The sequence below is a fragment of the Telmatherina bonti genome (assembly GCF_933228915.1).
Source record: "Telmatherina bonti genome assembly, chromosome: 2".
NCBI classification, from domain to species: Eukaryota; Metazoa; Chordata; class Actinopteri; order Atheriniformes; family Telmatherinidae; genus Telmatherina; species Telmatherina bonti.
The window spans coordinates 25,087,693-25,112,155 of record NC_136620.1 but is presented as its reverse complement, the minus strand read 5'-3'; the positions used below and the strand labels follow the sequence as shown (position 1 = coordinate 25,112,155).

Here is a 24,463-nt window from a genome sequence, read left to right as displayed (position 1 = left end):
CACTGTTGCCAGTGTGCTTGCTCAGGATGGGAGATTGAGTTGTACTCAACTCAATCTGTTGGTTTCCTTATATAGGCTATTATGAATTGGCCTTCATTATGTTTTCCCCTCTGTCTGTAAAGCGTCTTGAGATGGCATTGCCGTGATTTGACGCTATATAAATAAAGTTGAATTGAATTGAATTGAATTCTACATACATTACATTGTAGTAGAAGAAAAGTGCTGCATTTTTTAACAACTGTATTACTAACAGTCGCCACCAGAGGTCACCCACGCATGTTTTCCTTGTATACATGCCTTTCAACGAAGAAGAATATGAGGCATCTACCTACAGAAAAGTAGTGTTTCTGGAGGTTTTTCCTGCTGGTTTTATGGAGCACCAAGATTAGGGTTAGTTAGCCTAATGAAATACTGACTTGAATATATGTGTGATTCGATTGTAGTAATATGTAACACGGTCTTTGTGGTAATATTGGAGTCCTCATTTGGTGAGCTTCTCATCATTTCCTTAAATACTAGCTAGCTTTGCTAACAAGAAATCCATGACGCCAAAGATAAGCATTTTAACACTTTCATCATTGCGTCGTGTCGTTCGCCAAGTAGTCGGTCATATTTTTCCTGCAGGGTTTCTCCATTGTGAACTAAAGCTGGGATACTTTAGTTATTACATACTTGTTACGTAGGTTCTTTACAACGATAAGGATGGAAAGTAGCCCTTGTAGAAGTCAAATAATAGAGACTGTAAAACATCAAGAATTCATTTATGTGTTTCTTTTGTGCGATCATAACTTGTTTTCTTACATACAGGATCGTCGTTATCAACTGACGCAGCTTGAACATACACTGCAAGAAAGCAAACTCAGTTTTTCAACAGTAAGTGGAAATAAATAGCTCATTCTTTAAAAAAGAAAAACCCCACAAAAATAGAGAAAGATCTAACAGCACAGCCTTTACAAAGATTGCTGGGGGCGCAACCTGGAATGCATGTAAAATGTAAATGATGAGAGTCAACAACCCAAATACAAAGAAATTGACACTATTTGGCATTGCATTGAATTTTAGCTGCTAAATTTATATTGGATTTTCCATGTAAGAATGCAGACTGTATATTTGAGGATGTGTTGAGACCCAGCTGGTCCACCAGTTCTACATTTTCAAATGTTGATCAGTTGCACAACAGGGCTGTTTTCACTTGTTCATTCAAAATAGAATGAGACCTCAAGCTTTGCAAATATACAAATTTTCTGCATCTCATTTACATGAAAATTAAATGAAAAAGACAGTAGATTAAATTCAAAATTCTTATTTTTTATTTATCTGGACTTTAAACAAACAAAAATCTGTCTGGCATTTTTTTTTATAAGTAGGTAAATTCACTCTTAGATATATAGCATTAAATACTACACCATGGCATTATTTATGAAAACAACTTCAAAATGAAGAGCAGTGTATAACATCTAAGTACACTGCTTCTATAGAATTTAAAAGAATAAGCTTCTGCCAGGTGATGCTAAAGAAATGATCATGTATTCTATTTTAGAGTATATGTTTTTATCCAAAGTGGCTTACATTTGAGAAGAGATCAATTAACCTAACACACATCTCTTTGTGGGTTGGAGGAAGCCAAAGTACCTGGAGAGAACCCACACATGCATAGGGAGAACATGCAAACTCTACAATAAAAGACCTCTATTCAAACCTCCCCCCAGCCAAGGCTCGAACCAGTGACTTTCTTTCTGTTTTGCAGTGCTAACCAATACGCCACCATTAGGTGTAATCGCCTCTGTGGTAGGAAAGGTTTTTCTGATCTGGCACTTTCCAGTATTTATTGATGTAGCGCCAAGGATCAGCAGTGATCTAATAAAAAGAATTGTTGCTATCCGCCACTTTCAGTGGATTCATAAGGTCATTTCCAAACAATTTGGAGTCTACCATTCTCCAGAAAACTTGTGCATTAGCAGGAAATATTAATCTTAAGATAAGAGTGTATAAATGTTTAGAGAAACTGTATAAAACCCCAGAGTTTACTTGTCACACTGAATAAGACCGATAAATGTGGCTTGTTTAGAGGGGAGAAAGTGAAAAGACACTTCTTGTAGAAAGTTTCTTTTCAAATTGGAAATGTTTGGCAGGACTGTACAGTCTTAGCAGGAAGCCAATCGCAGCATATCAGTAGAAATACTTCATACCAGCTGTGAAGCACAGTGGTGGACAGGTGATGCTTTGTGCTTGTTTTTCAGCCTCAAGACCAGCTGCCTTTATTTAGTCAAACACCATGGTGGTCCAGTGAAAGGGTGTTTGCAACAAGGTGCAGGAACCATTAGAAAGTGAGAACATGTTAAAACTTTGGAGTGTTCAGTAAATCTCCAACATGTTAGACCTCAGGAAGGTGAAGAATGGTGAATACTTTGAGTAGAGGCTGTACTTCTTCGCTTAGTGAATCTGACTGCATTCTTATTTAGGAGTATAAAACAAACGAAACCAATGATGCATCACCCGTCAGAGCATTATTTAAAAAAGCACATGTTCATTGGCTGCTTGTGGAACAAAGCTGTGTCTTTCAATTATTCCAACAAACGGATCTAATGACTCCTTTATTTCCTGTGAGGGCTGACTGAATAGCCATGTCCAGGTTTGTTATTTTATTTACCGTTGATCTGTACATTTAACACTGAGAACATGAGATGCGTTGATGTTGTTTTTCACATATTTTCTTGTCTTTTCTTATTTCAGTGGCGTATCAGCATAATCGGAGGTCAATCAGAGAGGCTTATGAAGACCATTTTGGACCTTTGGATTCAAGAGAGGTAAGGAAGTGGCGTATTTTCCATGGATAATTATGATAGAGAATAGAGCTGGGCATTTAATCGGATTTTAATCTCAATTACGATCTGGGTTTTCAACAATCATAAAAATAAAAGGGTGTAAGTTTTTTGCAGTTTCCCCTCCTGCTGTCTTCAGTTGCGAATCGAGCGTCTCTGGCATTGCAGTGCTGTGCTGTAAACTCCTCCCTCAGCCGCTTTGGCTTCATTCAGCCACTTTTGCCAACTTGGCAAATTTCTCGCTAAATCTGGCAACTTTCCGAACCCCCTTTGTGACCTTTTTTGTTAAAAGCAACTAGCGACAAATCTGGCGTCTTTTACTGGAGTCAATGGAGACTTTTCTGGTGTTTTGGCGACTGACTAGAAGCACATATTGTTCTGCAGTTACATTCTCCACGAGAAGCAAGAACTGTGTTCTTCCTCTGGAGGCTGCAAGAACCAGAAAAAGTTCTTTTTCACCGGGTTCATTCATCCTCCACGAGAAGCATGTCTGTGGCGGTCACTGTGGATGGAGATGTCTGCCGTTATGTGTAATGAACCCGGTTGTTACCTCCACCAAGGAGGTTATGTTTTACCCGGCGTTTATCTGTTTGTGGTCCAGTCAACTCAAAAAGTTATCGACAGATTTTAATCAAATTTTCAGGAGTTGTTGGAAATGTGAAAAGAAAGAACTGATTAAATTTTGGTGGTGATCCGGATCACCATTTGGATCCAGGAATTTTTTTAACGGATTCTTTAACGTTTTGCTTGGCTGAGGTTTGCGCTCTCTGAGTGCTTTTCTATTTTCATATTTAACGAGCAGCTTCGACCACGGCGGGGCGTGTTGTGCACGCGGCTGGGTCCGAGTGTTTTAATGCCACATGTTAAAAATGTCCTAAAGCACTCAGAGACACAAGCCAGTCTCACAGTCGGCTCCAGCTGCAGGTACAATGGAGAATGATTGCATTAGGTTGTGGAAGTTCACTACAACATAGTTTGTATTAATTTTTATCAGTTTACATTCGTATTTGCACCTTGTTTGTCAAGACAACGCTTCATGTAATTTGTTTGTTTTCTAAAATTTGCGGAATCCTAAAGACATTGTTTAAAAGCCAGTGTTTAATGTTAAATAAATTCATGTTGTTAAAGATAATGTGTAATTGTGTTAAATAATCAAGATCTCAACTTCAGTCAGAATAATTGCGATTATAATTTTTTTTCCATAATCGAGCAGCCCTACTAGAGAAGTTATAAAGTTCTGATTAGATTTTAGTGGCCATTGTAGGTATTTTTATGAGTGTTTGTAAACGTACTAAAAAGATTGTTTGTCACTTCCTATTACAGGACGGGACTTAATTTTCTGGTTTCATTTATTTATTTATTTTCTTTTTGTACTGACATTTTAAATGTACTTTCTTCTTTAAGGTCACTGCTCATCGAGTCGTCAGTATAGTTGAAAAAAGGAGCTTGATGCCACGGCCGGGATCAGAATTTGAGAGAGGGTGTAATGATGAGCAATGGTACTCTGGGCCTCGAAATTACCAAGATGCAAGAGGATACCACGAAGATGACTGCTACCCATCTAATCGATACTTTGGCGAAATGTCCAACTACAGCAGTTTTCGCAGAAATTCTTCGCCCTCACGAAATGTAAGGCAACTTTATATGCATGAATCACTAAAACATGACTGATTAGTCCACAATACAGAATATGATGTTGCAATTATGACAAAGTCATCTGATTGGGAATACTTGAGATGATTGCATCTATTTTTATTTTTTTCTGGTCCACTTTCAGTGAGCTTGTCTCCTTCTGCAACAAATGAGAGTACTTTTACTGCCACCCAGTGTAAATTTCATTCTAGATTCTGCTTAATAAAACATTACAGACTGAACTTCAAGCACCACATTGCTGATGAGGGAATATTAGAGAGAGATTGGGAGAGAAAGAAAAAGTTCATTAACTTGGAAATTTTCATCTTGAAAGTAATCTAATCTGAAACCCCCCCCCCCCCCCCCCCCCCCCCCCCCACCACCACCACCACCACCACCACCATACAGTTTACTGGTAGGAGGGGAAAAACACAGCTGCACATTTCCCTCAGTAGTGTTGACTGACTGTGTACTCCTATTGGTAACCAAAGAAATACAGACATTGTTGGAAAAACTAGCCCTCATAGAAGTTTTATAAGCAGTTTGAATTTTCCAGAAAGACATCTGAAATACTGCCAACAATATGGAGCGTCACATTCTGAAAGATTTGGAAGTAATGACCTTTATTCAATCTCATCAGACATTTATTTACAAACCTTAGAGGAAAACTGGTATTATTCTTATTATGTTTGGGTTGCCCTTGCCAATAAAAGCGTGTTACTTAGTGTATTATGATATTGTTATGTGATGATTAAGCTTAGACTATCATTATGACTTAAAAAGAAAATAAATGATTAAATTCTCAGCTGCAATGATTTTTAGGATAAATAGTTATCTATTAAAATTTCATATTTGTGACAGCCCCTAATTTTGATTGGCAAAATGCATATGCCAGAAAATCATCATTTGCATCATTTCGATGCAATCAGTTGGTTTCTATTATAGGCTATGTATGAATTGGCTTGAAATGATGTGTATGTTGATTCATGTGTGTAAAGTGCCCTGTGACAACATTGTTGTGAAGTGGCGCTACACAAATAAAGCTGAATTGAATTGAACTGAATTGCAACCACATCTTATAGTTAAAACAGTTGTAGTAGTTGTTTGTTTATTTGTTTGTTTTTTATTTTTCAGGAGGCTCCTTACTCCTCACAGTGTTACAGCAAAGATGATTTAAGGCATCAATTAAGCTCAAGGTAATTTTCTGTTATCGCTGTGTTTCGGAGGAAGTGTGGTTGGTTGCCAAGTGGTTCACCTATCTCATCCATTCCTTCATTACCTTAACCGCTTAATCCGATTCGCAGGGAAGCTGGAGCCTATCCCAGCAGTGTTTGGGTGAAAGACAGGGTACACCCTGGACAGCTCGCCAGTCCATCGTAGGGTTCACTAATCTCTTGTTTGATTAACCAAAGTTGCCACTAGAGGGAGCCAGAGTTCTGTTGCATTATAAGGTGGTGGTGGAGATTTAGTGGGACTGCACAGTGGTGTGTTGTTTAGTAGTTGTTCCTGGTTCAGATCAGAGCTGAGGCCTTTAATGTTAAAACTACAGCAAATTCTGGGCTGACGTTTGAAAATGTACCTGAAAAAAAAAAATTGTTTAAAAGATTTGATATTTTTCTAATTGTGCTGTATCAAGTAAAATGTATATCATATTTTAACTCAGTGCACTGTGCTGTTATTTGCCTTCTTCCTTGTGTCTTACCAATATGAATATTGAGATATCCATATTTTTCATTCTATTTTGATGAAGTTGTTTAACTCATTACAACAAGAAAAAAATAGTGCAGAGAATTTGTTTTAAAAGCAGCACAGTTTCGTTAACTATTTCAAAGTTTGACATATTCAGTTTCATTCAGTTCAGTGATGCTTCATTATTCATTCATTTATGCTTCAAAAAAGAAAAAAATGCTAGAAAAAAATTCTAAACTTCATTATTGATCCCAATAATATAAATAACATTCAATGTTTTTGTGTAATAATCAAAATCTCCAGAGATTGCAAAACTAGGGAAAACTGTCTGTGCCAAATAGTTGCCGATGAGTTTAACCAGTTTAAATCTCCCCACTGTGGCTGCAATGTTATCGATAGGCCAGGCAATCATCCAATCAGCTGGCAGTAAACAAGGGCGTGGTGAGCAGAACCATTCCTCAGTAGGTGATGGCATGGGTGGATTTACATGTAAAAAAAGGAAGCATTTAGTTAAACTGGCAGGCAGCGTAACAGTATCGATGAACCACTTTGTTGTGAGATGTTTGATTTTTTTTTTTTTTTCCGCTGTTGCATAACTTGTCATGTGTTTTAATCTTTTTTTTATTTATTGTAATCCTAAAAGATATATGCTTCACTATCAACATTTTACATGTGTATTTGTACTGTTTAAAATAAAATATGTGATTGAAATATTTGCAGATCATTGCTTCAGGTTCTCACATTATAGAGTTTTCCGATTTATGAGGAAACATGGTTGTACTTCATGAAAGGTAATTTATTGTTTGGTAAATGGCAGGCAAAGTTTTGGCTGCTTCAAACAGGACATGCATCGTAAAAATGTGAGGCCTTGTTAGACCTGCGTTTTTGTTCAAGATGTGTCTTAAGTTCAAGCAGAGGTCGTGGCCACCAGGTGCCTCCGGGTTGTTTAAGACCTCAGAATCTAATGGATTTTCTGACGTTTTGAGTCAGTTAAATTATGACATAAAGGTGTAACGAACACAGAATTTAGGAGTCATGACTCTCAGATGAAGAAAAAAGTACTCTGACAAGACTTTACCTTATTCAGTAAATGAGTGTGGTTATAGTTTCCAGGCTTAATGGAGGTACTGTACATTTCTGATGAAATATAATGATATGGGTTCGATCAAAATGGCCAGTTTGTTAGAATGACTTTCTTGTTTATGATGTTTTCTTTATCAGTATCACTCTCCATCTAATTTTAAACCTTTTCTCTTCAGCCTGCTCTTGACAAATCTGCTCACTTTCAAAATTCTATGTATTTTTGTGTTAATCGTGTTTTGTTTTCAGGAGCAGTAGAGCTCAACAGTTCCGCAAAAGTGGTCGAGGGGCAGGTTCTTCTAAAAGGTTAGTGATGGGTGGAAAAGCAGTTTTTCAGCTCATATTTAACACTCTCTTTACCATGTCTAAAATAAGTTTAGGATTTTTAATTGAAAAAAATGAGAAGGAAAGGAGTAGATCCAGTTAATATTCAGTAATTCTATAAAAGCGGTATAAAGAATTGAACTGATGGATTTGGTGATTTTTTTTTTAATGACATTCGCACCATAATTTCTATCTAATATGCATTTATTACCATTTTTGTATAGTTATTGTCATTGAAACAACTTAACATAGCAGGTTTTTCTGCAATTAGGATGTCAATGATTGGGAAAATCTGAAAGAATAAAAATAACACCAATATCTTTTATGTGTAAAAAATGAAAGTAATAGTCAACCTTTTGTCAATTGTTTCCCTGAAAAGCTTTGGGTAGATTCATACACTGCCTGACCCCCCAAAAGAAGCCTCACCTGAACGCTTTCAGCTGTTTTGCAGACAAACAGACTGTGACAAATCTGTAACATGATAATAAAAACATACATCAACATTTAAGTAAACCTTTTCTCCAATATTAATTTTATGCCATTGCTTTACCTTTCTTTCTTTTTTTCTTTTTGGAAAAAAAAACTATTTACTTAAATTTAATGGATCCCGCTTTTTACTTTGATAGAGAGGAACGTGATGACTACAGGAACTCTAAGTCTTCGGTAAACGCACGGGATCGGTCTCCTGTAAGGAAAGATGTCCAACCACCTCAAACTTCCCGCTCTGGATCAAACAGCAGCAAGAAATTCTCTCCTGACAGGGACAAAGGCTACACCTACCACCAGGCACAGCAGAAGCGTAAGTATGATGTCCTCTGTGGATGCCAGTCAGCTCCAGGTTATGGATTTGGTGTGATCAGGTGAAGGAACAGCCTGAAGCTAGCGGTGATTGGTCCATATAATTATGCTACTGTAATTAACGTGATTGGTGGGCTCATCTTGATCTGGTTTGAATGAAACGTCACCCTGTTACCTAAACTGGTACTGAGAAATGATAAAAACAAAGTAACATGTCATCGATCCTAGTCAATTGATCAATCTTTTATTTTAAATTTGGAACAGACCTGGTAATAAAGAGCTCAACCATCTGACCCGGTGCACCGTTGGTTTTTATGACCCCTAATAACCAAGTAACTCTTTGAACCACCCGACACTCGGTGATTGGCCACGGCATTAAAAAAAAAAAGAAATTACAAAAATAATAGTAACCCCAGCAGAATTGCTAATTATTTATTTAATAATGTGTTTGTCTGTGCAAACCGTGTAAAACGACAACAGTGGAAGTAATTGCTTTTTAAGAGGATACATATAATTAAAACAACTAAAGGAATTAAACCATTCCAGGTGATCAGGCATCTGTTTTCAGAGGAGGCGTGTAATGCGAGGGGTCAGGGTGTGCTGTAACATGTTAGGATGTTAATTATACTAACTCTCCACAACACACACACACACACACACACACACACACACACACACACACACACACATGCATACTCTCTCTCTCTCTCTTTTAGAGTCTGGGAAAAAGGATACCCTTGGGTTATTGGGTTGGTTTGGATACAGAACCTGACCTTTTGCCACTGGGAAAGTAGTTGATATACTAACTTAATGACATCTCCAGAATCATTCTGGTTGTGTTGTTTTCCACAGTTTAAGTTGTGACTTTTATGGGTTCTGAACTCCTAATTTGGTGTGCAGTACAAATGAAATGGCTTGATCTGCTTAACAAACATTTCTTTTAAAGTGAAAAAAAACACTTTTTTCTCAGGTTTTTCTAAAATATAAAAATGAATTAAAAGATTAAAAGCTTTGCTTTAAATTGTACCATCACTTGAAAATACTTTTAGTCTTTAAGAGAACAGTTGGACTTCCCACCTCCACTCCCCCATCTGGGATACTAGTTAGGGAGGCACAACTAGATACACAAAAAAGGAGTTTGCTGACAAGGTGAGTTTGCATAAATGATTATTACACTATCACTTTGTATTGACTTGTCAGTGATATCCTGTTGCTATGGGGAATATTTAAAGTTTATAAGTGTTTTTAAACAACAGTTTTCTGTGATAACAGTGGCAGGTATAGACATTTAACAGTCTTGATGAGGAAATGCATGTAGTGAACTTCCGTAACGCCATTAAGGTGCAGCACACAGCTGCTCACCAGAACCTTTTTGTTGTCGGCCCTGGGAAATGGTACCAAACTAAGCTGGTTAACCATAAACTGGCCTTTGTCAAAGAAATTCAAATAAACCTGAGAAATGTAGGGCGAGAAATTGGGTTTCCCTACAGCAGTGAGCCAGTCAGCGGGAACCAACTTTACAACAGGCACAGATAAGAGGTAGAGGGGAAATTATCAAATCTGTCATGCATCACATTGAAGATTCTAAACTTCCTCACAAATGTCCACAATCGATTTTCTATATGTTAACAGCAAGTTCATGTTGAGTAGGAGTAACGTGTCAGATATTCTAATGTGTTATTTCTTCAGTCTTATGAGTAGGACTTTTGGACTACATTGTACCCTACATCATCCAAACTTAAAGATATTTCATTGAAACAATCTTCACTCTTGATCTTCACACTCTGCAAGGCCACAACTAAAATATGGAGTAATTTAATGAAGCAGGCAGGGTTGGTTTAGAACAAAATGTGTGCTACATTGCCACAGAATCTCATGTCACCATAATGGTTTTTTTTTTTTTTGTTTTTTTTTTAAATCTCACGTAGTAGATATAGACGGATAGGACAGTACATACAGATTGCATGTTGGCGTAGTGGTTAGCACTGCAGCTTCACAGCAAGAAGGTTGTTGGTTCAAACTTCAGCTGGGCTTGAGGTCTGAACAGTGTGTGGAGTTTGCATGTTGATGCCTGTGTATGCCTCTTCGGGGACTCTGGCTTCCTCCCAACCACGATATGTTTGGTTAGGTTAATTGATCCCTTATCACATGTAAGTCGCTTTGGATGACTATAGAATATATCGTTTGATGGGCTCCAAAGAACAGCACAAAATGAGCAATTGCACGATTCATTGCACAAAACTTGAGGTTGTTTGTTTCAGTTTAGAATAAATTAATGCCTATTACCTGTAATTTACTACAGATTTGCTTCTTCAGGCAAACTGTTCCTCCTGTGCTGCTCTGTTAATGCTGAGAAATATGCTGGCAAAAGTAAATGGTCACATTATTCCTGTTAGTTTTATTTATTAAGGTATTTGAAGTAAATTAATTATGCATTGTCATTAGAAAAAATATAAAGCAACAAAAAGATGCATCAAAATGCATTATTGGTTTTAATCACATTGCATCCCTCTAAGTAATGATTAAATCATATCATCAAATCAGCCGTGTCTAATGATACCCACACCTAGTGCGTTGTATTCTTTAGTCCCTAACTGAACTCTGCTTTGTTGAATTGTATCTTAGAAAATGAATCATCTCCACATTGTGTCACCGTGGTTTGCTTCACTCATTGATAAGTAGAACATTTGTTTCAAACAATTGGTGCATGAACTTCTTCTGGATGTTGACAGGTTGGTTTTTTTTCTTACTTCCTTTGAGAAGGAACCGTTGACACACAAAACATGAGTCATTTTCAGTGGCATATCACTCTAGAATTTGTTTAAGCAGATCCTAGAATTTACAAAGTTTCTTTTTTACCAATCACAGTATCTGTGAAGGAATGCAGTCTTGGTGAAATGTAATAACTATATTAGAATAATACCAGTCATAACGCACAATGGTCCAACAGTGGTGTGTAACAAAAAACAAATGGTGGTTTTAAGACTTTTCAGATGCCTTGTACCTTCACGGCTTTGTGATTTTGTCCAGAGATTCGTAAACGGTTGTTTGATGTATCGCACATTATTAAAAAGCTTAGCGCAGAGCAATAAGAAGCGAGAGGAGAAAAAAAGAGGATAAACCCTAACAGAGATCACTGGCCTGTTCTGAAAGACAATACTGCAGTTAATGTGGTGCACGTACCAGACCATGGCCCACCAGGTTGTTCCCTGAGGCTTTGTTTTAATACAGATGGGAGTTAATGAAAACATTGTGGCCACCCTCATGTGGTCTTTGGATCACCTTCTTTTTGTGGTTGTGTAACCTTTTGTCAGAACTTTCTGTTTACCATGATAATGTGGAGAATGATCATCTGCTTTTCTGCTTCCTTTCATCGTCTCTGCAGAAAAGGCCAATGCGGTGTCCAGCCACACTCCCAGCAGTTCTGTGGAGGGGTGTCAGATTTCAACATCTTTAAAGGTAAATCTTTTTTTTTTTTTTTTTTTTTTTTTTTTTTTTTGCTGCTTTTGTGCGATCTAAATTTGTTTGCATGTGGTAAAATCCTCTCCAATAGTCTCGCGCTTGTATTCATTCAGATATTTTAGAGTCAGTCCCAGTTGTACGACTGGTTCCTGGTTGACAGGCCAACATGTCAGAATAAGATACTCGCGTCAGCAGTGATCCTATATCTCCAGAATCTGGGCTGTTCTCCTCCATGGAGCGATGGTGATCACAGTGTACCTCCAGAATCCTGCTTTCAGTCCAAATCTCGACCCAGCTGAACATTTGTGGGGTCAATTGGAGGGGCTGTATGTGCTGGTGTGGCCAACACTACCTCACTGGCTGACCGTGTACAACTGGTTGAGGAAATAGTTGCCATCCATGTGTGATGCTGATGTTGACTAGCATCAGGAGGATGTGTGAAGTTATTGTGTCTGTATATTGATCTTGCTCATGCTACCAAGGCCCCCAACAATATAAACTGAACGAAGAATAAAATGGCCAATATCTGTGTATGTTTTGTTTTTTTTGTCTTACTATGGGACAATGTTACACAAACTGATGTTATTAAAGGGGAGAAATCAACCAAACTCAAATTCCGTTACTTTTTTCTCTAGGTTAGGAAACATCTACAGTACGATTGTTGTTTTAATGTCACTCTTTGGAACAGCTTTTACTTTACCAACAAGAAGCATGCAGAGTTTAAACCTCCGCCAAGCCATTATTATTATTTTTTTGTTAGGTATGTGGTGGGGGGATTTTTTTTATTTTTTGGAATAGAAGCTGTAATGGCAAAGTGATCGCTTTCATACCATAATAAAGAATCCTTTAAAAATTCCTGGATCCAGGTGGTGATGTAGAATATTCTCAAAATCAAATTAATTGTTCCTTATTCCATTTTTGAAATTTCATCAAAGTCCATCCACAAGTTCATTTGCTAACAGACAGACATGCAAAGCACCCAGCCAATACATGGCCTCCACCTCGGCAGAGATAAGCATAATAATGGTCATTACAGAAAGTTGACCACATCAGCATTTGAATCAAACTATTTGATTTCACATTTTTTTAAACTGTTTTTTATTTGTTGAGGTTAAATTTTAATTCATCAATGCACTTCATTCTCACTCAGTGTGCAATGACAGGAAACGCATTATTGTAGGCAAATTAATGAACACGGTGTGTGTTACTAAATATCTTTTCTCTAATTAGAAGTGTTACTGACTTATATACTATGTGGATCATTAGGTCTTTAATGGTACCATTATGCACACTGTTTGGTACCTCCTGCCTGTTTGTTGTTGACATGTAACTTGCATAATAAAACACTTATGCAAAAACAAAGAGAACATGGCACCTGTAAGAGAGCAGCAATGTCTTTTTCTTTTGTAACACTTTGAAATCAGAGCCACATTCTAAACCTGGTGACCTCAGCTCTAACCCTTAACCTTTGGCCCTCCAGGAAAAACCTTCAGCATCTGTAACAGAGCCGGAGGAGGTGGTGGCTGCCAGCATGGAGCCAGAACCGACACCAGAGAAGGACTTAAAGGCTCGTCGGTTGGAGGCCATTGAGGCTAAAGCTCAGGAAATTGAGAAGGTAGAAAGATTTGTTCTCAAGCAGTTAGTGCTAATGCCTTAACTAACTAAATGTTTACTTTGCAGTTAATTAAACTGAGCTTTCCAATACTAATACCACTGGGCTTTAAATATGGCGTGGAAGAATAGTCTTTAACACACTTAAATCTTCAATATTATTTCCCCTTTTCTTATTCAAAATCTGTCAATAAATTTAATTTTTTTTCATATTTGAATTTATATTTCTTCACAGCAACTTGTTAGTGGGGAAAAATATTTGGGATACCATGTAATGTTTGGATAGGAGGGGCGCTAAATCTGTTACTTCCCACAGGCCATATGACATTGTCCCAAACTTACACACTTTCCATCCGTGATGCTCAGAAGTAACAGCTGACCCAAATACATTACTATAACTTGCAGGTGGCATAAAGCAAAGTGCTGCAGGTCATGTGATCACATGAGAGACGGATCCACTTCTGCAAAGTTACAATGTCTGGTTTCTGAAGAGGGCAGCCACCTCGGAGCGCAACCACACGTCAAGCACTGTAAATTGACCCCAGAAATCAGACATTATTATTCACATTAGCTTAATGTTTGAGTTACACAGCATCCCTTTTAAGCAAGCGGCAACCTCTGGCGGTTAAAAGTGAAATCCCCATAGACTCCCATGTTTAAAAGGACAACTTCACAGCAGAAATAAACATGTTTACAGCCTGGTTCAAAAATCCATTTTCGGTTTATAGGACAGGTTTACCTTCATGACAACTGTGGAGGGAGTGAATTTTTTTCTAACTCGCTCACTAAAAAGTAATTTAATCTCGAAGTTTGGCAAATTTAGGGGCGTGTCCTTTTGATTGACAGGTACCAATCTATGGCTTCAAGTCAGAAGAACGTAGAACAACCGCGGTTTTTAGCTGGTTAACAACGTGACGTAGCTTTAGCCCGCTTACCTCCGTTAGCTAGGTAGCTCTCGTTATCTCGGGGTTAGCTTTTAGCTACAGAAAGCTCGGAGATCGCTCGATGTCAATCAACCGCCATGACGCTCACGGCTGCCCTCTCAGCTCCACGGCTTTGCCCATATTTGTATTTTCCGGGCGAGACGACGCGTATGCCCCTGCCAACATGGCGACGGTAGGAACCGCCCACCGAGCTTCAATTCAGCTCTTCAGAAACCTATGGGTGACGTCACGGAGACGCCGTTCATCTCTCTATATACAGTCTATGGTTTTAAGGGTGCATTTACATCAGGATAGTCTACTAGACTTGGCCCGATTGGGGACTCGGATCGGTTGTAGTGGAGTCCATGCGGCCTGAGATTTTGTTTACGCTGCACTTTGGTCAAAGGAGCCAAACCATTAGAATCATATATCCTCATTCCCACCAAAGATGGTGCTGCACTAGTAATTAGCAAAGAGGACAAGACCCACATGAAGAAGAAAACTTTCCTCCACCTGTGCATTAAATATGGAGCATGAAACTATCGCTGTTTTGGTTTTTTTTAAAATTTAGTCCTATGTGAGTATACTGCAGAAATACACTGTAACAATGAGCGCAGTATGAACAACAAATGAGGCAGAAGACCCTTAATGCGATCGCTATGTATTTACCCATAATGCAATGCTATGTCGAATGGAGGAAGTGACTTTGTTTTTGTTTTTTTGTATTCTGCTTTTTGTATTTGGTCTGTTTGAAACAAACTGAGACCTGTGTTTGTAGGCGGACCGAGTCGGCTTCTTTGGTCCGAATCAGAATTTTTTGGCTGATTCACATTTTCCAGAACTTCCGAGTAAACGGACTCGGATTCGAAACAAAAAGGCTGATGTGGATGTGCCCTAAGAAACCAGAGTATAAGTATTAAATGTTGTCAACTGTATATTTAAAAGAACAAGAGTTTAGTAGAGGATGCAAATGGGAATGTTACAGGTTTGAAGACTGAACTTACTCTTTAAAAGAAGTGTTGAAGAAATTCTCAAAGCTAAAGTGGGATTCTTCTCCTCTGGCATCACGCGGCAGCTCATTTAATAAATGAGTTTTCGTTCACCCTTTCTATTATAACTCGTAGCTGAGAAATTTTTTACAGTTACAGAAACATAAAAGAATACATGTTTAAAGATTATTTGCCTTAATTTTCATCATGCTAAAGTAAGATTAAAAAAAAAAAGTGGCTCATTTGTAATCTCCCATGTTTCAGGTGCTTCGATATTATGGACAAAGAAACTAGAAGTACAATTTTTTTCATTCTGCACGGAGAATCCTTTGCACGAGTGACTGCATGACTAGTTAGTGACTGAAGTCATTCACTAATTGACATTAGCAAAGACCAGGTTTTCTCTTGTGTGAGGCCTTTACCCCAGCTGTCTTTAGTTGTTTATATGTGGGTCTTTCCGCCTTTAGTTTAGTCTGCAGCAAATGAAATACAGCTTGATCAATTTAAGATCACATGAATAACTTGACCAATGCAGATTTTTTTCTTGTTTTTAAGCTGCCACATCTCCCAGGTTGCTTTTTCAGGGAGGTTTAGTTCATCAGATATGTCCTAGCACCCGACTAATCACTTATCCATTTGCCTGAATCTTTGCAGAAATGATCCCACTGGTTTTATCTTTCTATCCTCTGTCACATCACTGATGCCATAAAATAAACTTGTGCCATCAAACTCCATCCACACATTTAGTTTAGTATTTTTTTTCATTCTTAGAATAGTTGGAATTATAAACTATTCCAAACACTCCCCATAGTTTTTTTTTTCTTCCCATCATTCAGGGACGGTCTGAGCACAAATATTTTGCTGTTACAGAAGAACTCCTGTAAACCTTCTATATTGCTGAGGTTTTTATATTTCCAAGCTAAGCAGTGCATTTTTCTCAGAGTGTAGCTAAATGATGGATTCGGCCACTCCTAACATTCCATTTATCTCCTGCTCGAGCATTGAGAGATTCCTGTGGGTTTCCAGCAACAGATTCCAAATGCACATGCTACAACTGACTTTGAGTTCAGACCTTTTACCCGCTTTTTATTTTCATGAAAAATAAAAGTTTCTCTTAACGGACCTAATCCTGTCCTACAGTTTAGAATAATAAAAGTTTGCACACTGTGGTTGGAACACTAAAGCATTCCTATATGTTGCATCCCCACATTACATTTGTTGACTTGACATTTATCTCATTGTGTGCTGTATATTCACGTGACAATATGATGAGGGTTAATGAATCGATGTAAAAGGCCTATAAATATGCCACAGCATGCTGCTCATAATGTTTGAGGAACCTTTTCTTCTCATTGTAGAAAAGGGGGATGAGTCAGCAAAAATGTCTTTGCCACCTCAGGTTGTGATGCTTTTTCTGGCCTGCTATTTGCAGTTGTGCTCGTTCTCTCCCCTTCATCACATACACTACAGTACCACTTATCTGTTCCCGTTAAAGCAGGGCAGGAATTGCCCTGCAGGATGCAGCTGGCCCACCCACAGTGTGGTACATCTCTTGGCATTGGCGCTTACCCTGCCATTTCCAGCTGCTTCCACAGACGCGGTGAGAGGCAGAAACCCCAACTACGTCTTTGCTGTAGCATCTGCCCCAGGCGCAGTTAAACACACATGTATCTGTTGCTTTGGATTGTGAGATGGAGCAGATCAGGTGGTGGGCAGAGGTGCACCACAGACTCCTCAAACTGGCTTGAAAGAATTTCTCCAATCTAGCTTGGGTACAAAAAGCTTGTTAAAACATCATTTTCTTGTGTGGTCTGTCCCTAAAGATGCTTTTTCAGCCAAGTTTTAGTATTCTGTATAAATCATACATTCAATTTATATAGTTCATTTTTGTCTAAGTGTTGTGCTGTTACTTGATTATGAATGAATTCTTTAATCCATTGCCAGTTTAACTCTCATACTTTGTCTTTTCTTTGCAAATTCCAACTGACTAGCATGTTGCTGTTTTTTTTCAGCTACCAGCACAAAAGACATTTCCTTTTTTTTTTTTTTTTCCCCCAGTAAAGCACTTGGCCCTTGGAGTTATTTACTCCACTGGAGACTGACTTAAAAAAAAGAAAGAAATAAAGAAATAATATTTCAGTATTACAGTGTAGCAAGCTTCCTGGGAATGCTTTTCACGGAAGTCCATTCATCTTTTCAATCAGTGCAAATTAAACATATCCATTTCAACTATTAGCCCCACCACTTAGAGGTCCGGTTTGCAGCTTGAGTGATTAAAATGGCTCTTTTAATATCCCCTAATGTGTACCAGCCCTCAAGTCATTACCCTACTTCCCTTATTATGCAGAACCCCTGCCTGCATAAGTGCTCATTTGAACAGAGCCTCACTAAATGTCCATGTGAGGGCCGTATGTATAATCTCACTCGAACCCTCAACTTCCCATCCCCCCACCTGAACCTCCAGCGCACACTCCTGTTGGTATGTTCACAATTTGGACCTCTGCAAACATCCGATTTGGGTAGGAGCCCACTTTTTGAGGCTCCTCTTCAAAGTTCCTAGTGTTGCTGTTTCTCTTGGGGCTCTAGCCCGTTATGTGTGGCCCCACAGTATCAGTCTTAAAGATCAGCTCATGGTTCCCATTCGACAGAGATAACTTAGGCAGAACCTCACTGTAACTCTTTCTCACCGTTTAGAGCATACTCAGATCAAAAGCACTCTTCTTGTACATCTTTGTTTTTTTTCTCATTAAATAATTCCACAGCACTACTAAATATATACTCTTAACATATTAGCATAAATGAACTTGTATACACACTTTAGTTGCTGTTGTATATACACTTTAGTTCTATCTTAAGGCAACTTTTTTAACTCTAGCTTTTTTTAAGCTTTGAAGTGTGTAAAACTGTATACAGGACAAAATTAAGTGAACATTTAAACGACAAAGACTGTAGCTTAAAAAAGCTTGTGAGGGTCTTGTTTAGAAAGATGGCAAACTAATTCTAAAGTGAACAGAGGGGATGCTGGTTTGTGGGACATCCACCACATGTTTGTCTGTCATTTAGCTGTTGTTTTCTCTTCTATCTTCAAACCTCAACCCCCATTTTTGTCTTTCAAAACAATGCTTTACTTTCTGAAAGTATAAATGCAAGAAGTCATTTTGGCTGAGATAAATGATGTTTACTTGATAGATGTTATTCAATGCCCAAATAAGAGCAGCTCATACTGTAGGAAGACCCACACTGTTGAATGAAACTGACCCTGAGCTCAGCTGGCCACACGTGTCGTGAGTGTCTAACTTCCTTGTGGTCATGCTGAAGGCTATCATTATCCTGGGCCACAAATTTGCTTGACAAGATCTGCAGACATGAAAGCATCTGCATGAGTCCAAACATCTCCCACAGTCTGGGATATTTCTGTCGGAGCTGGCTGGACTGGCCTTCCCCATTGTGTGTGTCCGAGTGGGTGTGTGCATGAGAAGTTCCTGTTGTGATTCTTTGATTTTATCATGTATTACTTGAAATTTAGTTCTAACAATATGTAACAAAGCTGGACCAAACGGTTTCAAATACATGAATTGCAGAGCAAAATGAGACCAATAAGAAGCCTTAAAGTACAATACCACTGATGGCCGGTAGGGACAGAATTCAAGAGCAGCTTCGGCTCAACTCGACTTTCACTCAACAGATATAAACTCTTATTGTAAAATATTTAGTCAATAGACTCTCTTGCATAGACTGTATATAAAAAGATGGACGAAGCCTCTGTGACATCACCCATAGGTTTCTGAAGAGCTGAATTCAAGCTCGGTGGGCGGTTTCTACCATCGCCATCTTGGCAGGGTCATGCGTGTCGTCTCGCCCAGAAAATACAAATATGGGCAAAGAAGTAGAGCTGAGAGGAGGGCTGTGAGCTAGGGGGTTGATGACATCAAGCAAACTCCGAGCTGTCTGTAGCTAAAAGCTTACCGAGCTTTTAGCTACAGCTGCTATTACTCAGAGAGAAAATAAGATAAATCCAACTGCAAGTCTGTGGAATTTTAAAAACCACAGTCAAGTCTGAGAGGGAACTGAGATGGGTGGGATTTTAAATCCACAGAAAAGGTCAAAGACACAAAAACAATATGAGATTCAACCTGAAACAATTAGGATGGAAACTCTTCACCACATGGGAACAATCTATTTTGTTTACAAGTAATAGAAAAGTCCTGTGTTAAAGAAATTATCTAAAAAAGATAACAGGAGCTAACTAGCTAACGGAGGTAGGCGGGCTAAAGCTAAGTCACGTTGTTAACCGGCTAAAAACCCGCAGTTGTTCTACATTCTTCTTACTTAAAGCGGGAGATCGGGTACCTGCCAATCAAAAGGACACGTCCCTAAATCTGCCAGATTTTTATATTATATTACTTTTTAACGAGCAAGTTAGAAAAAAATTCACTCCCCCTACAGCTGTAATGAAGGTAAACCTGACCTATAAAACTGAAAATGGATTTTTGTACCAGGCTGTAAACATATTTATTTCTGCTGGGAAGTTGGCCGTTTTAACATGGGAGTTCATGGGGGTTTGCTCTGTTCAGAGCCAGCCCCTAGCGGATGAGGGGGGGGGCTGCAGCTTTATGCACTTCCACATAGGCTTCACTTTTAACAGCCAGATGCTGCAGCTTTCTATTTTGCAGGTCATTATGGTGGTAAATTAATGCCTTGTGATTGTTATGTCTTTTTTTTAAATTCATTAAATAGATTTCAGGTATTTTAAGTTAAATATTTTGTTCAAGATCTCTAATTTCCTGTTCCCCAAATACCAGGAGGGTGATAGCCAAACTTTGAACCTGAGTCTTAAAAGCAACCGACATCAAGGACACATTGTCCTCTTATTATATGTACAGTCTTCTTTGGCACCAGTCTTATACACACATAGCTTCTTTTTTTTTTTAGATCATTTCTTTAACACAGGACTTTTCTATTACTTGTAAACAAAGTGGATTGTTCCCATGTGGTGAAGAGTTTCCATCCTAATTGTTTCAGGTTGAATGTCATATTGTTTTTGTTTCTTTGACCTTTTCTGTGGATTTAAAATCCCACCCATCTCAGTTCCCTCTCAGACTTGACTGTGGTTTTTAAAATTCCACAGACTTGCAGTTGGATTTATCTTATTTTCTCTCTGAGTAATAGCAGCCAAAAATGATATTGCCAAATCTGTTTTTTTCTACCTATGAAATCAAGGGGCTGTAAATTTATAAAGGCGCAAACTGATGGATGTCTATTTAGCTGAGACATGCATAATTTAAAATGCATGTTGGTAAAGAAAGATTAATTGTGACTTTTATTCTCCCTCACCATCCACCCAAAACTATGACAGAAACCTGGAATATACTGTTTAATAAATATAACATTTTGTAACTGTTTAATATTTTATATGGTCATAACGCTTTTGCAAGCCCGGTGCCTACTTGTTCTGAAAAAGTGTATTTATTTATTTATTTTAAGCCTATTGTTCAAGGATGAACAGAAAAAAACATTCACCCAAAACAATCAGAATGAGTGTTTACAAGGTTCCTTTCGCGTGTTGATCTGGCATGAAAAGGTTTAAATCATCCCTCTCGATTCGATTGATTCTGTTCTAGTCCAGCTGCGGTGTTTACATGATGCATTTTTATTCTGGCTGGAAATGTGAGAGGTGGTCCATATAAACGTAGCTAGTAGAAGGGACATCTTTAAGGTTGACAGGAAGATGTTTTTTGTTATTTTTTCTCTTCAAAGTTACTAGAACTGAAGGTTTGCTTTTCTTATTAAGTAAAGATTAAACAATGAGGAACAACACAGAGTCTAGAACACCACAACACACGGCGGAGTACATTTAAGCCATGTAATGTATCGGTCTGATTTGTTTCATCTGTTTATACTATGGTCCTACATAGTCAACATTTTATAACAAATGTAGTTTTTATGCTTAATAACTATAGTCAAGCCACAGCGCGTTTCTCTCCATTTGTCAAAAGCCAGCTGATCTGAATCAGTTGATTAATGCGTTGCTATGGTGATGCTTTTAACAGAGTGGTATAACGGTGACTAAAACTTGTCAAACTATGTGTATGTATGTACAAAAATACTGCACTTCAGTTGGCATTAAAGTTCTGTCTGACCTGGTCTAAAAAGCAGATTTTTGTTTGACAATGAAGAACTCCTTAGTCCACCTTGTATAAAAGGCCAATTTGGTATAAACATGATGAGGATGTATTGTACCTCGGAAGACACTGAAATAGTCGTATATCTGCGTTTTTGTGAAATTCTCACAAGGAATTATTTTTTCCACCTGATGAAGTGATTATCAGAGAGATGCCTTTTCACAAATTGTTTAAAAAAAAAAAAAAGATCAAGACAAGATCGCTACCCACATAAACCTGTTTTGTAAACATCTAATATTTTTTGTAAAATACTTATTTTATTCCAAATTACTGTGCAGCCCAGAAAAGCAACTTGTAACTAAGTTGAGGGGACTGCCCTATGACATACCAGTGTTTTAAACTTCTCAGCAGCTCCAGTGGAGGGCTTTTTTTTATTTCAATCCCGAGGTGATAAAGATGTTGTGAGCTTGCACCTGGAACTCCAATAAAGAACTTAACAGCCGTTTCGGGTCGGCAATAAAATCTGAGAGGGATGCAATGGCTTGTTGCAAAGCTGTGTGAAAGAATGCTACGGCACTGCTAAAGTACTCTTTACACCTCATGTCCCTTTGCTTATTGGACAGACATGCACTTGAATAGGCTAATATACACTCATTCACACACCTGTTTCATGGAATATATCAGTGAAACTTAGCTGTGTTGAGAAGTTCTTCAGTAGAAATTAAACAGCTGCCAGAGGTCCTCACATGTGTTCAGGGTCAATAAATTTTTTTGCTCTGGCCAATAAAATGTTACTTTTTTTGTTTGTGTGTGTGCCTAACCTTTTAATAACCTGCTAAAAACTTAAATTTTGTTTGTGATATTTTACTACCTTCCACCGATTTAACATCTTCTCAACAAAAGTTGTCTTTTCATTTAATAACTTCCCCAAGTTTTCCCTTGCAGTGGTTGTATGATATATGACTTTGTGTAATTTCCAAAAGGTAAGAAGTGTCCTACCTGTCATAAGTTTGACAGGCCTGTAAACATTTTTGATACAGGTACTTCAACCAAACTTAGCTTCTCATTTGAATTGAAATGTATTATTTTTTTCAACTTGTATCTTCAGGCTACATAAGCTGACAACTCTCTTGCCTTCTAGAAACTAAGCAAGCTGTAAAAGAGCATGTAGGAGATGGATACCAAAACCAACCAGTAAAATTCTGAAAATAATGATGTGCAATTTTCAAGTCTAACTTTAAATGTTGGAGGAAAAACCCAGTGTAAATCAACACAGCAAGTCCTTTCAGTGCTTTATGGGCAGTGTGATTTAAAATCAACCAACATCCAAACTAAATCTACGCTTTAGGACACATGAATACACGGTCAGTGTGGCGGAGGAAATACCAGGCAAAGAGAGCAATACTTTTTGGGGATTGCGTGAGCTGCTTTAGGAAATATATGTTTTGAAAGTATTTATTTTTTATGTTATCAAATTAGGATGATGACTTGGTGGCAGATCAAGCAGTGGTCAGGTCATGTGATCCAGCAAATTTCCACAACTGTTCTTGTGTCTTTCAGTGAGGGACTCTCTGTGTTAGTCTTTAAGTAAGACTAAAATAAAGCATTTTTAGCTCCACCAAAGAGGTTGTTTTTGCCTGAGTTCATCTTTTTTTTCTTCGTAACTATACACAAAAACTACCGGGTCAATTTAGTCATTTTTACTTCTGAGTCTGTGTCTTAGTCTAAATTAAATTCCATAAAATTTTGGGAGGGATCTGGAAGGAATTGTGGACACAGGAAATTTTTCCCAGGATTCTTTACAATTTGGGTGGAATTGAGCTGCTTGGTGGAGGTCGGCACACTCCGAGTGTTTTTCTGTTTTTTTCTGATTGCAAAACTGCTTATTTTTGTTATGTTTAACTCTTTTCCATTATGGCAAAATTTTTCTCAACTCATACTGTGTCTATGCCGATAACTTCCAAAACATATTTGCAAATACACAATTAGCTTGCTGCATATGCAACACAACCAGCTAACTTTGGTTTAGCAGTAGTACATTTATGACCCCAATTTGCAAACCACAAAGGAGCAATGATCAACATTTTATGACACATAAATATTATTTGTCACAATTTAAGCCCAAATGAATGAGACAGAACAAAGTCAGCTATGTAGAAACACCAAAAAATGATCTATTTCTTTATCATTTATATGTCTTGTGGCTCTTCGTCAATGAATATGAGCATTCCTGATATGATTATTTTGATGTGTAGCATTACAGGCAGGACTGTGAGACATTCCGCACTGTGGTGAAGATGCTGGTGACCAAGGAGCCCAGTTTGGAAAATCTTCTGCAAGCTCCATTAGATGAGAGCCTATCGGAGATCAGACAGCGCTGCCTTGATGCCCTTAAGAGCTTCATAACAGACCTAGATGAGATATTACATCCGCAGGACACCTCGACATGAGCCACATCACCCAGCGGAGTTGATGATCTGGACTGCTGTACTCCTGAAAGAATCATTTATCCAAAGTCTTTCACTTATCACCTTCTTAAATTTTTGTTCAATTAAATATTAATTCATTAGCAAAACGAACAGCAATGTATTATGGTAAGAGGTTCAGTACAAGATTGAGTTACTGATGAAATAAAGAACTGTGAAATCTATATTGTCTGTAAAATCTAAAAGATATGTAATGTAAAGCATTACATATCTTAAAAGTACTATGGACTTTTAAGTCTCAACCCTCACCTCTGTTTTTACTTTCATTGACCATCATAACTACAGAATGTCATTGCTAACAGGTGACAGCTGTTAATGATGAAGATACATGTTTAATCATTCCATTAGCTAGAAGCTTCATTGTAAATTCTGTTTGTGTTAACAGAACTGTTTCCAGCAAATATCAGAGGGTCCAATACTGGTGTTTTCCAGGTAAAGTGTTATTCATAAAGAAGATGGCATTTTATAAGGTCATGCATTTTTATGGCATTGTGTGTTGAAATAAAGCTGCTTGTGATTTTCATT

General features: G+C 38.0%; 1 protein-coding gene across 3 annotated transcripts; it reads left to right on the top strand.

The window, feature by feature from the left end:
- Positions 1 to 308: 308 nt before the first annotated feature.
- LOC306767748 (uncharacterized protein) lies at positions 309 to 24,346 on the top strand. Of its 3 annotated transcripts, XM_079255864.1 has the most exons (11): positions 339 to 488; positions 808 to 873; positions 2,734 to 2,807; positions 4,227 to 4,451; positions 5,589 to 5,650; positions 7,473 to 7,529; positions 8,174 to 8,346; positions 11,731 to 11,804; positions 13,288 to 13,422; positions 15,595 to 15,626; positions 23,708 to 23,797. In XM_079255864.1, coding segments are annotated over exons 2-10 (831 nt in total). In that variant the 5' UTR covers positions 339 to 488; positions 808 to 872; the 3' UTR covers positions 15,625 to 15,626; positions 23,708 to 23,797. The 3 variants fall into 3 exon arrangements, with proteins under 3 accessions (XP_079111989.1, XP_079111990.1, XP_079111988.1); XM_079255863.1 differs by lacking the exon at positions 15,595 to 15,626 and having other exon boundaries at positions 309 to 390; positions 23,708 to 24,346; XM_079255862.1 differs by lacking the exon at positions 15,595 to 15,626 and having other exon boundaries at positions 23,708 to 24,346.
- The last annotated feature ends 117 nt before the right edge of the window (positions 24,347 to 24,463 follow it).